A 14,004-nucleotide genomic window follows, 5' to 3' on the forward strand; every position below is an offset into this window, starting at 1 on the left:
CAATTTGGAAAAATATTCAGTAATTAGTTGTTCACTCACCAAATATAAAAATAAAACATTTTTTAATCTATAACATCAACTATCATCTCAAAAAATAATAAGAAAATTAATCATGAGGAAAAATATTTAAATGAAATAATAAAATCGATAACTAAAACAGAGAGTAGAGTACTTGAATTTAGGCATTTTTATAAAGTTAATAACTAAAAAACAATCTAAAATTGAGAACAAATTTGTTAAACCAAATTCATTCAGTCACATTTTGATGATATAATTACACCCACTAAATTAACTAATTCCCAAATTTAACAAATTAATAAATAAATAAATAAAATTAAACAAGTTTCACACATTTAAATTTGGAATATGTCTAAAAATCAAGCCACAACACTCCCACAACGCATAGTGTGTTGGGAATCCAGGATTACGAGCGTGGCGGCGTAGTGGGCTAAAGCACCCATCACCACCAAAACGTGAAAAATCTGGTGGCTGTGACCCGCCAAATCGAACCATCCGGGTTTCCACCGCTCCGGAATCCGGCTGACATAAATAAACGCCCCCGTCAAATAAGATGCCGCCATGGCTAACTCGTACGCAAGCGTAGCGTTCCGTTGCGGGTTCCCCCAGTTGACAACAACCGCGTGGATTGCGGGGATGATCCCGAACAACCCCAGAGACGAGAATATCAGCGCCCGCAAAGCGCGGTACTTGGTGCTCGACATCGCCGGCGATAGCATTGTGACAATGGTGAAGACGCCCATCAGCGTGATGCCGCCGAGGTAGATGAGTTGCCAGCGGTGGTCGCAGTGGAAGATGTAGTAGATCGGAGGGAAGAAGGAGGTGATGATCATGACGGTGATTCCGACGTAGTCTATTCGGAGCAGGAAGAGGTTTAGGTGGTGGGAGTGGCAGGAAAAGAGGTGGCAGATGCTGCTGGAGAGGAGGCAGAACATTGAGCCGCTCAGGAACACGAAGAACGGCCACCGTGACGCCGCCATTTCCAGCAGGGTGATATCCATTTCCGCCGGTGCTGCGTGCTTCAAATCCACCAGTCTTGTGGTGTCCTGCATGCAAGATTTGTGTTAATTGTTGTGGAATGTGGAGAGATAGCCAAAAACAGAGTGATTTGATTAATTTGGTTATAAAGGAAACCTACAGCGGCAAAATCTTTGAAATTATGAGAAACATTTGTTTCTGCACTGAAAGGCATAGACCTGCAAGAACAAATTGATGGGAATATAATCAGAGAAAGTTCTACCATTAAAGGAGCATATAATTAATTAATACAAACAACTGTGAAAAAGACCCGGTTCAAAGGAAATTTCTATCGACTCATTTTAATAAATGTCAAATGTTAGTTAACATGTTTAGGTTCCTAAAAAACCAACGCTTTTGGGTTGGACCCTCCCCATTTGAGGAACTGGTTGGGCATAATATGAGGGTAAAATAGTAATTTTACTTTTTATTTGGACCATTTTACTCTCTTATTATGCCTAACCAGTTCTTTTTTTTTTTTTTTTTTTTTTTTAATTTTTTTTCATTGGAGGTTATCGTAATGGTGTTTGGGTTCCTAAGTTAGTAGAATAAGAGTTAATGATTGATAAGAATATTAAAGAAAACATGTGTCTCTCGCATACATGTTAAAGGACACTTAGCATTTGTTATAGTGGGTTGGAAAAAATTTATGACATTGTTGGGAAAATAAATCATCCGACCCCACTCAAATAGCCCACCATTTAGAAAACAACTGCTCAAGCCGACTAAATGAAAAATAACTACATCATTAATCAGTCAACTTCAGTCTGTCACATTACAAGTATCTAGAGGCCATATTCAAGGTAATATGATCATCTCCATTTCAATTAAAATTGAGACGAGCCGGCTCGTGTTAAAATAGAGGCAAAATTGTCTTAACATTAAAATTATAACAATTTTGCCCCTCATACTTGCACTAATCGGCTCCTCTCCATTTTAAATGAAATAGAGAGAATCTTTCTCCAATATTCCAAAGCCTCTCATGTTAAGAAGTGTTACTCTCTCAAAATATTAGAAAGACTCTAAAATATTCTCTCTAAACAGTTTCTATTCAATTATTTTGTCAAATAATGTACTTAAGTATCAGAGCGTTCTCGATCTTTCGAAGAACAAACAATTTTTCATTAATCATTTTCTTTATTTTGTAATTCTTGTCGCCGATTTGACTGTCCAAAAATTTGCTTCAAGTATAAAATATAAAATACTGTTTAGAGAGAGTATTTGGCATCAAAAAGGGTGTTAATCATAATTTATTAGCCACTTGATTTAGATTTCTCTATGTATAAAGACTCAAACTATAGCGACGTGGTCAGACACTCATCTGCTAGAGATTAGAACCTTAATTTGATAATCGCCCAAAAACAGACAACTTTATCTTATCCAAATCCAATAAAATAATCGTTAATTTAATAATTTGTCTGCACATTTGGGGGGATATTCATATTCTCAGCAAAGATTCAATTTACAACATTTATTTATTCTAAATTAATAAAATATAGCAAAAAAAAAAAATCAATTCAACTTTTCCAGGTAAGAAATTTTCCGAGAAAATCAAAAGAATTTCAACAGACAAATAAACCTGGTGAAGAAGCCAAGAAGATCCGCAACCTGGTGAGGCACTTCCATCAAATTCGCCACAGTCAATCCCAGAAACAAAATAAACCCAATCAAATGCCTGTGAAATTCATACACAAAAATCAAGAATTAAATTAAAATTCAAGTTGATTGAAAAGAAATGAACAAATTCAAAAGCTTCAAGCTCTGACGCACGTCCAAACGTTGAGCGTTTCGTTATGCCAACGAAATATACTGAAGAGAGCTTCCTTGAGGGGCCAGTTGGCTCTGTAGTAATTCAATATGAACTCGTTGTCCTTCATGTACTCCGGCAACTCCCAGAACGACACCAGAGAGCGCCGTTTCGCTTTCACACGATCCCCTCCGCCATGATCTCTCTTCTTGTTCTTCCTGGTTTGATGCAGGTGAGGCGTTTGATCCATTGCCTCTTTGGGTTTCCTCTTGAAAACAGCTCCCCCTTCACTGAAACTCATTGCCTGTGCATGCAGCCACCGCAAATGGAGGCTATTTCAAAAAGACTTATGGGATTATAGCTGAAAGCAGATGCCCTTTTCTCTCAGAGTTATTGCTTTGTGTTGTTGTTACAGGGACGCACAACCACCAACTGCCAAATATAAAGACTCTGTCGTCTATGGCCTATTGGGTTGGCGTAGCTTGCATAAAAGTGGTTGGTTAGCTGCTTAAAATTAGTTGCAGCCTTCGTCTGGTCAAACATTGAAAAGAAGATTAATTAGAGACCCATAATCTAACCCACAACCACTAAGATGGTTTTACGAGTCCGTTTGGGTTTGACATTTCAAAAAACGTGCGATTTTAAAACATGATCAAGTATCATGTAAAATTGCAATTTGGCATTTAAAATTGTGTTTCAATTTTGTTTGTTTTCTTATTTTTTAGAAAAAACAATTACCCAGAACATATTTTTTGGCAGTTAACTTGTACAAAAAATGAACAATGACAGAAAACTGCTGGCAACGTCCGGCAAAAGTTTGGAAAACTCCCTTCAAGTTTGTCATTTCTAAAAGCACGACCTTAAAATATAGTTTAACTTTTGATAAAATAAAAGTTTAGCCTTTAAAATTGCGCAATTTTTTAATTGCATTACTAAACGTGCTTAATGAATGATGCGTGGACTATGCAATTGGGTTGCTTTTAAAGTTATCATCGAAGCAACGTAGAAACCATGACAAAAAACAGTCCCCATAATTTTGGGTGGCTTTTGATTAGGTGTCTTATAATATGGGTAATGTCTTATGCACTTAGATACGCTAAATGGAATGGTTAATTGACGGATTAGTTAAAGAAGTTTTACAAGATACTGAAACTTAAATTGACCCATCATTATAAGAACTTTACAAGATTTCTTTCTTTTAAGAAACGAAAAGGATCACTTTTTCAAGATACCCACATAAATTAGGATTACGATGCCCGGTAGATTCCTAAATTACGAAATTTACGCCTTTTGTAGGCATCAAAATACTTGAAAAAATGGCATATATTAAAAATGTGGCATGTTATCGAGGCAATCGGAAAGAATTTTTCTCCAAAAAAACTTTTCTTTTTTTTTTTTTTCACTTTTACAAAGATGCTTATTTATAAAACCAAAAGACAGTTTTTGACTCAAAGGTTTTTAAAATATAAAGAACAAGAATCTTATAAAAATATACTCAATTCTCAAATATAACATGGCACCTTTTTAATAAATAACATGTTTGAAACGTTTCAACGCCTAGAAATGACCTAAATTTCACAACTTAAAACTCTATAATTTCAAAAAATATTACAGGCGATCATAACCCTAATACTTTACCAATGGTGTCCTAGAGCTCAACTTTGGGACTTCAAGAAGAAAAAATGTCACTTTAATAAATATTTTATCATAATTCGATTGAGTTTTTTTTTTTTGATAGTATTTTGTAGAAAGATTAAATGAAGCTGGAATGAGTATGGTACAAGCATATATCAATTTCAGCTTTCTGTTACCAAAAAAAAGAAAAATCAGCTTTAAATTTGAAAATAAATACCCTAGGGCTAGAAGAAGTAGCATATTCTATATTTATTCACATTCATGAGGAATGAGAAAAGAATCAGAAGTCCCGGTACAGGCTGAATGTTAGCTGTCTCTTCGGTTGGGGAGGTTCAGCTGTTTTCATCTGATTTTTTGCATTTTTGGTAAACGTGTCATTGATTGGTTGGGTAGGCGAGACCATTTAGCGAACATATGGACCGTTGATTATTTATTTATTGCCCTTTTTTTTAAAAAAAAAAAATTATGTAAAAACATTTTAATTAAAAATAATTTTTGAGTTCAAAAAGTAGTTATTTTTCTTTATTTGTATGCAATCTTAAAAATGGTTTTTTTTAAAAAAAAAAAAAAAAAAAACAATTTTCGGTGTTTTACTCTTATGGAAAATGGAACAAATATATATATATATATATATATATATATATATAATCTGAAGAGATGAAAAAGAGAGAGAAACAACAAAGAGGGGTTGGAGAATAAGAGAGTGTTAGAATAGAAGGCCTTCAGGGGTAAAATTGATATTCAATGCAATGGTATGTCAATAATGCTTGCAATTTAGGTAGGTAATTGTGAGAGGGTCATTGGGGGATCCACCTGCCTAGGCAAGTGTTCGGACAACTTGAGACTCTTCTTGAACACATAAGCTCCATAAAAAACTCTTTCACAATTGTCTGGCCAGAGGTGTTGGAGAGTGACGGAAAATGGTTTAAATGTAGGATTTTGACTTTAGGAATCGTAGAATAATCTTCAGAAATGATTTCTCCAGTTAAGGTGGAAATCCAGTGGGAACAAGAGAACTTGTGAACACAAATTAACATACATAAAATATAGATTGGCATACTGTTTGTATTCTGATGTGACTCTATTTATAGAGTCTCAATCTCAACTCTTGATCAAGAGTTGTATCTTTTTTACCAGTTACCTCCACCTGAAAGTTTATTACCTTCGTGTAAACTTATAATAGTGTGATCATCCTATGTATCATCATCTCTCACTTGATCATCTTATTATGATTGATAATAAACCCATTGTTGTACATGATTACCTTTGGTATCATAAAACATGTCAACTCCTTATTTGCTAATGCTTGCAAACAATAATCAGATCATATCATCTTTGATGTGTGCACACTTATGTTATTTTATCTTATTGCACCTTTTTACCATATGTCTTACTGATGACATACTAGTGGTAACTTTACTTGCTATGTAATTTAAGCAAATAACATTAATTATCCATAGTTGGGAATACAGTCCACACCCAAACTATAATTAATGATTTTTACATAATAATCATATATAAAATTGTATTGAATCTTTCATTCAATTTCTTATCTCCAAGGTTATCCATATTTGAGATTTATATTGACACTTCTTTCTGATGATTCATTACACTATCGGTATACAGATATTATACCAAACTTAACATAATGCCTTTGAGTGGACTTTACATTTATGTCAGTTTATAATATATGTTATTTACAAGTGTCATTCGCCCAAAAATATTTTAATGAGGCGAAAGAAACGCATACCATCATTCATTCAGGTGTCCCCGAATCCTTCTAATTATGCCGTTTTAACTATGTAGCTATATCTTAAGTTTTCCTTAATCCCATTTTTGCTACATGCTCTCTAAATTTATCTAAAGATAACCCTTTGGTCATGGGATCAACTATCATCTCTATTGAGGAAATAAGTTCAACTTTTATTTCACCTCTCTCCACTATATCTTGAATATAGTGATAACTTATGTCAATGTTTGCCTTTGAAACTTTGAGCTCCACTTTTTATTAAAAAGATGACAGACTTATTATCACAAAATACATTGACAGGTCCATCTGGCATTCCAAAGTTTAAATTTTTAATGAAACGCTTAATCAAAACAACATTGTTTACCGCTGTGCTGCATGATATATACTCAGCTTCCATTGTGGATTTTGCAACATAATTTTGTTTCTTACTTAACCAAAAAATAGTTGTTCCCCCAAATAAGAATACATAGCCAATTGTAGATTTTCTGTCATCTACATCTCCTGCAAAATTCGGGTCAGTGTATCATGTGCAGTGTTTAGATATTCTTATCCAAAACATAAACTCATGTTTTTAGTTCCTTGCAAATACCTAAATATTCTTTTTACCACTTGCCAATGCTCCTTTCCTAGATTAGATTGATATCTACTAACCAATCCTACATCATGAAAAATGTCTGGTCTTGTGCTTGTCATAGCATACATAAGACTACCCACAACTTGGGCATAGGGGACGGTTTCCATTTCAAAAATTTATGTTTGATCTCGAGGACACATTGTTTTGCTCAAATGTTGACCCTTTGAAACGGGTGTACTTAGAGGTTTACATTTATCCATATTAAACCTCCTAAGTACTTTTTCTATATATTTCTCTTGATCTAAGTATAACAATTTCAAGGTCCTATCCCTTGAAATTTTTATTTCCAAGACATAGGTTCCTTCACCCATGCCCTTCATTTCAAACTTAGATGCTAAGAAATTCTTTGTTCTTTGAATCATTTCCGAGCAATTTCTAGTCAATAGTATGTCGGCTACATATAATGATAATATAGTTACCTTATCATTGTCATTATATATGTAAACACAATGATCCAGTGCACTTACCTCGAAACCAATCTCCATGATAGCCTCATAAAATTTTAAGTACCGTTGTCTTGAGGATTGCTTTAGCCCGTACAATGACATCTTCAATGTATAAACCTTTTCTTCATGTCCATTCACATTGAATCCTTTAGGTTGAACCATATAGATGTCTTCTTCAATTCTCCATTTAGAAATGTTGTTTTTACATCTAATTGGTGCAACTCTAAATCCATCTTAGCTACTATATGGACATGATTATTCTTACTGAGGTAAATTTTGCTACGAGCAAATAAGTATCAATAAAGTCCACACCTAGTTGTTGAGTGAATCTTTTGGCTACTAACCTAGCCTTGTATTTATCAAGACTTCCATCTGCTTTGAATTTCTTCTTCAGTACCCATTTACATCCAATATCTTTTCTTTGGTGTGGTAGATCCATGAGCTCCCAAACGTCATTTTTGTTGATTGAGTTTAGTTCGTCATTCATTGCATCAATCCATTTGTCTGTGTCATCACCTTTTACAGCTTCTTTGAAACTAGTCAGATCATCTTGTAGATTTATATCATCTATACTTAGTACATAATGATCTTTAAGTATAATTGATCGATGGTCATCTTTGTCTTTTAACTCTCGCACTGTTTTCATGATTAGAGCTATTGAGATCTGATCTTCTTTTACTCCCACTGTCCTGGAGATTTGTAACTTCAAATGAGCTTTCCATAGATACAGGTTGTGCAAATTCTTCATCTTCTGGTAGTCAGATATCTTTCATAGGAGTGATTTGATTTGAATTTTCTTGTGTAGATACTCCATCTTCTAATAGTCTGATATCTTCCATAGGAGTTATTTGATTTGAATTTTCAAGAAAAACAGCATCTCTACTTTCTATCAATCCCTTCTCAAAATGGTAGAATCGATATTCACTACCATTCCCAACATATCCTATGAATTTGCATTCCATGTTTTATCTTTTAATTTATCCCTTAAAGGTTTTGGGATAAGTACATGAGCTTTGCATCCCCTTACTTTTAGATTTTCTATGTTGGGTTTCAGACCTGTCCAGATCTCATAAGGAGTTAAAGGTTTGAATTTTGTCTTAACCCTGTTGAGTATATAAGCTGATGTGGATAAGGCTTCTCCCCAAAAATGGATAGGCAAGTCAGCAAATACCATCATTGATCTTGTCATTTCCATTAAAGTTCTATTTCTTCTTTCTGCAATACCATTTTGTTGGGGCTTATATGGCATTGTGTACAAATGTTTTATCCCATTTTCTTTGCATAAATTGTCCATAGCTTCATATTCTCCCACTCTATCATTATTCAAGGTTTTGATAAATCTCCCTAACTGTTTTTCTACCTCTAATTTGAATTCTTTGAACTTATCAATTGCTTCAAATTTGTTTTTGATGAGGTCGATATATCCATACATTGAATAATCATCGATGACGTTAATAAAGTCTTTCATTCCTTTATGTGTCTTAGTTCTGAATGGTCCGCAAATATCTGTGTGAATTACTTCTAATAATTCTGATGACTTCCAGTGTTTTGAAAAAGACTTATTAGTCATTTTTCCTTTAATACATGATTCACATATATTAAAATCTCCATAATTTATATGAGGTAGTAATCCACTTTTGCTTATTCTTATCAATTTATTTTATTAATATGGCCTAGTCTTAAATGCCATAGATAAGAACTACATTCAGACACACATGAGTAATGTAAAATGGAAACTTTATTATCAACTTTAATTAAATACATGTTATCCACTTTTGTACCATTTACAGAAGTATTTCCTTTCCTAATGTATACCTTCCCAGATTTGAATTTGATCATGTGTCCTCTGTTATCTAATACAAGAACTGATATTAGATTTTTACGGATACTGGGAACATAAAAAACATCATGCAAAACAATAACTCAACCTTTGACAGAAATCTTACACTTTCCTTCTCCTAACACATCACTATAGGTGTTATTGCCCATGTATGCTTTATGCTCTCTAACAGCTTTCTCTTTGAAGTTCACAAAAAATTCTCTACCCCTTGTGATATGTCTTATTGCTGCTAAATTTATCCACCATGAGCTTGAAGTTGGCTCTGCCATCATTACTTCCCTGATCGTCATTGCAATCTCCTTCTGTCTTTATCGCCATGGATTTTTGGACAATTTGCTTTAAAGTGTCCAACTTTTTCACATTTGAACCATGGTCCTTTAGTTTTGACTTTACCTTTTGGCTCTCCCTTCCATTTTCTTTTGAGCTTTTTGTGCTTGCCTCTGAATGTTGGAGCTCGAACGGTCTGAGGTATGTTTTGGGCCATCATCAAATTGCTTGATGTTCTCTCTCGCCTTCTTCTTTTCATTCTTTCTTCTTCGAGTACGAGTGTTGTGTCAAATACCCACCTAAATTAATAGGCAAATATTCGGTATGTTTTACTCGCAAGTGCACAAAATCAAAACAATAGTATAGTAGGCAAATACGAAATCATTCCCACGAGAATTGGTAAATTATACTTAAAAGTAATTTCCTATTTAATTAACGAAATTAAACCAATTGTCACAGATGAAATTTAATAATAAAATAAAAAGGTAATAAAAGATAAAAATAAGAACTAGGGTTAGGGTTTTGACATCCACCACTAATCACACCTAATTAAGATAACAATATGCCAATGCTAACAATGATATCGATATACTTAATGCTTGCCAACCTAAGGGCATGGTATCTACTCCTTCAGCTATTCATCTTCCTAAGTAATGAATTAGGCATGATATCTACTCTAATTCTTTTCTTTCTCAAAGGATTTAGCATGGTATCTACTAAATTGTTCTTCAAGAAAGCATAAATCTATGAAAATCGACAAACACATGAAACCTAAGGCATAGTATCTACTCCCAGTTTTTCATGTTGATTAATCCAAGAACCCGTGAAGAGATTCTTTTGTCAATCTATTATGCCCAGGATTCGGTCATCCAAATTGACATAAATAACAAATCCAAACACATCCATATGTTAATTAGGCACATTCATATGAGGAATTCGATTAAACAAAAAATAATCAAGTTAAGTACTCAAATATAATTGCAGCAAAGGCGCCAATATCGAAATCCTAAAAGACATGACTAAGGCTTCAATCTAGCTCCTAACAAAAATAATAGCTACACATAATTAAAATAAAAAGGAAAAGAAGAAACCGAAAACGCCTTCTTGAAGTAGCTCCAATTCCTCTCCCCAAGATTTTCTATCTTTTCTCAATGCTTAGAGACCTATTTATAGAATTATGAGAAACCCTAGAAACTCTATTAAAACCGTAGGTCAGCCTCCTAGTCCAAAAAGGAGACTGAAAACCCAATCTGGAGTGAAAAAGGAGTCTGGCTACATGCTGGGCGTCGAGTGCACTCGATCGTGCGCTCGAGCGCACGTTTGCGCTTGATCTCTCCTCTTCTGCGCTTGAGCCTTCTACTTGTGCGAACGAGCGCGGATGCGCTCGATCCTAGTGGCTTGTGCGATCGAGCGTAGACGCACTCGATCCTGATCTGCATGTGTTCGATCCCTTAACTTCCAACTTTTCTCCCAAATTGTCCTTTAAGCTCGGAACTTTCCAGAAATGCTTTCTTTTCTTCAAAAACCTAAAAACTAAAAGAAAACACAAAAAATGACACATAACATCAAATAATAACAAAACTAAGAGATTACCATATGTGAATTAAGGGGCTAGAATATGTAATATTCAGCACTTATCAACGAGTAGCACTAGTAGAGAAACCATGGAGACTTATTTTCCACTAAGTGTTAAAGAAGTCACCACATGTTCCCATCATAAGGGGAGGCAGTTGAGTATGGTGGTCACCTGCATTTCATCTGACACAGGATGACTAGCATTTGCAAGCTCCTTTGCAATTAATTCCATTTGATTTACAAATTCGCCCACATAGTCATTTTCACTCATACGTGCACAGTTGTATTTATCTAGTAGCAATTGTACGTGTGTGTCAGATCTTGGGTCATACTTTGTCTCCAATGCTTCCATCATTTCTTTTACAGACTTGTAACTTTTGAATAGAGGAATGATGTTGTCCTTCATATTGTGAAGAAGTGTGGCTCTTTCCATTAAGTCGTCTTCCGTCCATTTTTCATGCTTCTTTTTTGGCTTCTACATCATTCAGGTCAGCTGGATTGAGCTTCTCAAATATGACGGTGTATTGTGTTTTCTCATGTGTATGTACATAAGTAATGTGTCGTTTCTACATTCTAAAATTCATCTCATTGATACTTTCGACTCTAAAGAAATCAATGCTACCATTAATAGCCATTTTAGAAAGTAGATATAACAACAAATAATAATAATAATATTTAAATTTAAAATTTTTCAATACAATTTTTACAATTGTCTGAATAATTGTAACAATTATTACAAACTAAATAATTGTTTGTGATTCTAATTATTATTACAAACCAATATTGTCTGTGAAAATAAAAATAATAACAATAACAACAGCTAAAATATCAATTATTTCCGGGATACGTCAGACACGCCTTGTTTGTGTTTAGGTAACCTCTATAATATCCAAAATCTGGATCTGGTGGACTGACCCATTCACCCATCCTCGGAAGAGTGTAATGGTATATGCTTGTAGGCCACGTGTCCTTAGGGCTCTGCTCAACGGTCTTAACAATCCTTAAAAGATTTGGACCCCTCAGGCGTCTGTCAGATGAGATCTCTGCTCTAGCCAAATGTGGAATAGTGAACGCAACCTCCTTGTGTTGACTTGGAGCCAACCAACAGGGTCGGATGAACCTCCGGTTCATGCTTTAATGGCTTTGAATAGAAGACTCTCCTCTTTCCCAATTATTTCTATGATTATAATGCTGAAAATTATTGAAATTATTAGAAACAGAACCTATAGAGTTGTAGCCCTTCGAATCAACTTTCCAATGGGTTTTTAACATACCAAATCGAGGCTGAAACGAGCCAGAATGGGTAAAATCACAAAATTTGCCTTGAACCGGCCGGTTCTTTGTTGGGTTAGACCAGGTCTATCGAAGCCAAATTTCTTGACGTGTGAGTTGAAGCTTGGGTTGAATCCCGGACCGGTTATTGGGTACGGGTAGATTGGTGGTTCAGGCTTCAACGGCGCGGGTTGTTGTGTAATGGATCGAGCTTCAGAAGGTCGCGTTCCAGCGGGCAGGGCATCAGCGTGGGCTTCAGCCTAGGGTTTTTTGATCTAGGCTTGGGCTCTCAACATGGACTTTAGGGCCATGTGTTTCCACTTTGGGCCGGAGCGGAAGGGTTGATGAATCATGTTGTGATATTTCTTTTGGGCATACTCCAGAATGCGTGGAGCGGGTCGGTTGACCCAATCCAAGACCAAAACAGTGTCGTCCTAGTTCACTGGAACGGCGTCGTTTTTAGAACAGGCATTGGAAGGTGACTGTTTGATGATGCCCAAAACGGCGTCGTTCCGTTTACACAAGACGACATCGTTTTGAAATGAACCGAAATCACTACTAACCTTGCAGTGCAGAACGACGTCGTCTGGAGCAGTCCTCTTCTTACAGGGTGAAACGATGTCATTTGGGGCTAGGGCAGTTACGAATTTTTCTTTTTCTTTTCTGCAGTCCGTCATCTTCTTCCTCCAGATTTCCTTTTTGCTCTGAATCTTCTTCCTCTTATTCAAGATTTGATACTTCTTCTTCTGGGTCTTCTTACTCTGGATCTTCTTCTTCCCATGGAGTAATGAATTAAATTCATCAGATGAAGTCACCTTCGAATTTTCTTTTTTTTCCTCACTCTTTCCTGAAGCAAGATTTGCTTATGGAGATGCATTTTCAAAGACGTCCAAAGTAAATTTTTTGGAAAAAAATTTCTCAGAATCATCTAGAGAGAGATTGAGAAATTTCTCTAGTACTTTTGTTCAAACATATATGATCTCCTCAAAGCATCTATGCTACTTGTATATCTCAAACCACCCGCAGAAATTACAAGTGGTTTTTCCTCTAGCTTATGCAAAGACTGATGCAGATTGTAGAAAGCCACATAAGAGGCTAAACCGATTATCTGTCTTTGAATCGTTTGATAAATTTCAGACAAAAGAATTTGAGGATCTTCAATCGTTTCTTATTTTTCTTCAATCTTCTCTTTGTCATCCATAAAACTGTGCTCTCATACCACTTAAGGATTTTGACTGTAGAAATCGTAGAATAATCTTCAGAAAGGATTTCTCCTGTTATGGTGAAAATCCAATGGAGAACAAGAGAACTTGAGAACACAAACTAACATACGTAAAATATAGATTGGCTTACTATTTGTATTCTCATGGGACTCTATTTATAGAGTCTCAATCTCAACTCTTGACCAGTTACCTCCACCTAGAAGTTTATTACCTTCCTGTAAATATTATACAATCTGGTGTGTGGATGACCACACATGTAATAGTGTGATCATCCTATGCACCATAAAATAAATAAATAAATAAATAAAATAATTTTTTTTAAAAAAAACGGTTGCTTCGAAGGCACATCAAACTTAAACATAAAGCTCAAATTTCATTTACAAGAAATTTAACTTAAAATTTTCTTCATTCAAATGCTCACAACATATCCAAAAATCATACCCATCAAAAACTTTTTAATACCTTAAAAGTCCCCTGAAATTATGTGGTTCTATTTTATTGGAATTTTTGCTTTGACATTTGCTCCTTTTAAAAATCATAACTCCTTGAAGTGTACAAAAATCATGAAACTACTTTCAAA

At 35.0% G+C, this 14,004-nt stretch overlaps 1 protein-coding gene across 1 annotated transcript; it reads right to left on the reverse strand.

Moving 5' to 3' along the window:
• Positions 1–216: 216 nt before the first annotated feature.
• Positions 217–3,213, reverse strand: HHP1 (heptahelical transmembrane protein1). Its single transcript, XM_059576423.2, has 4 exons — positions 2,806–3,213; positions 2,615–2,710; positions 1,157–1,214; positions 217–1,064 (listed from the first exon to the last, which is right to left on the reverse strand). The coding sequence occupies exons 1-4, from the start codon at positions 3,081–3,083 to the stop codon at positions 378–380; spliced, it is 1,119 nt and encodes a 372-aa protein (XP_059432406.2). The 5' UTR covers positions 3,084–3,213; the 3' UTR covers positions 217–377.
• Positions 3,214–14,004: the final 10,791 nt, after the last annotated feature.

Source organism: Corylus avellana, chromosome 11 (assembly GCF_965113065.1).
Source record: "Corylus avellana chromosome 11, dhCorAvel1.hap1.2, whole genome shotgun sequence".
Classification (NCBI taxonomy): Eukaryota; Viridiplantae; Streptophyta; class Magnoliopsida; order Fagales; family Betulaceae; genus Corylus; species Corylus avellana.

Bases quoted from the DNA above. Each gene is read 5' to 3' on its own strand.
- HHP1 (XM_059576423.2), bottom strand. From the start codon at position 3,083: ATGAGTTTCAGTGAAGGGGGAGCTGTTTTCAAGAGGAAACCCAAAGAG. The intron at 2,711-2,805 runs GTGCGTCAGAGC...TGAATTTCACAG, and splicing joins GAAACGCTCAACGTTTGGAC to GCATTTGATTGGGTTTATTT. The intron at 1,215-2,614 runs GTTTATTTGTCT...TTGTTCTTGCAG, and splicing joins CTTCTTGGCTTCTTCACCAG to GTCTATGCCTTTCAGTGCAG.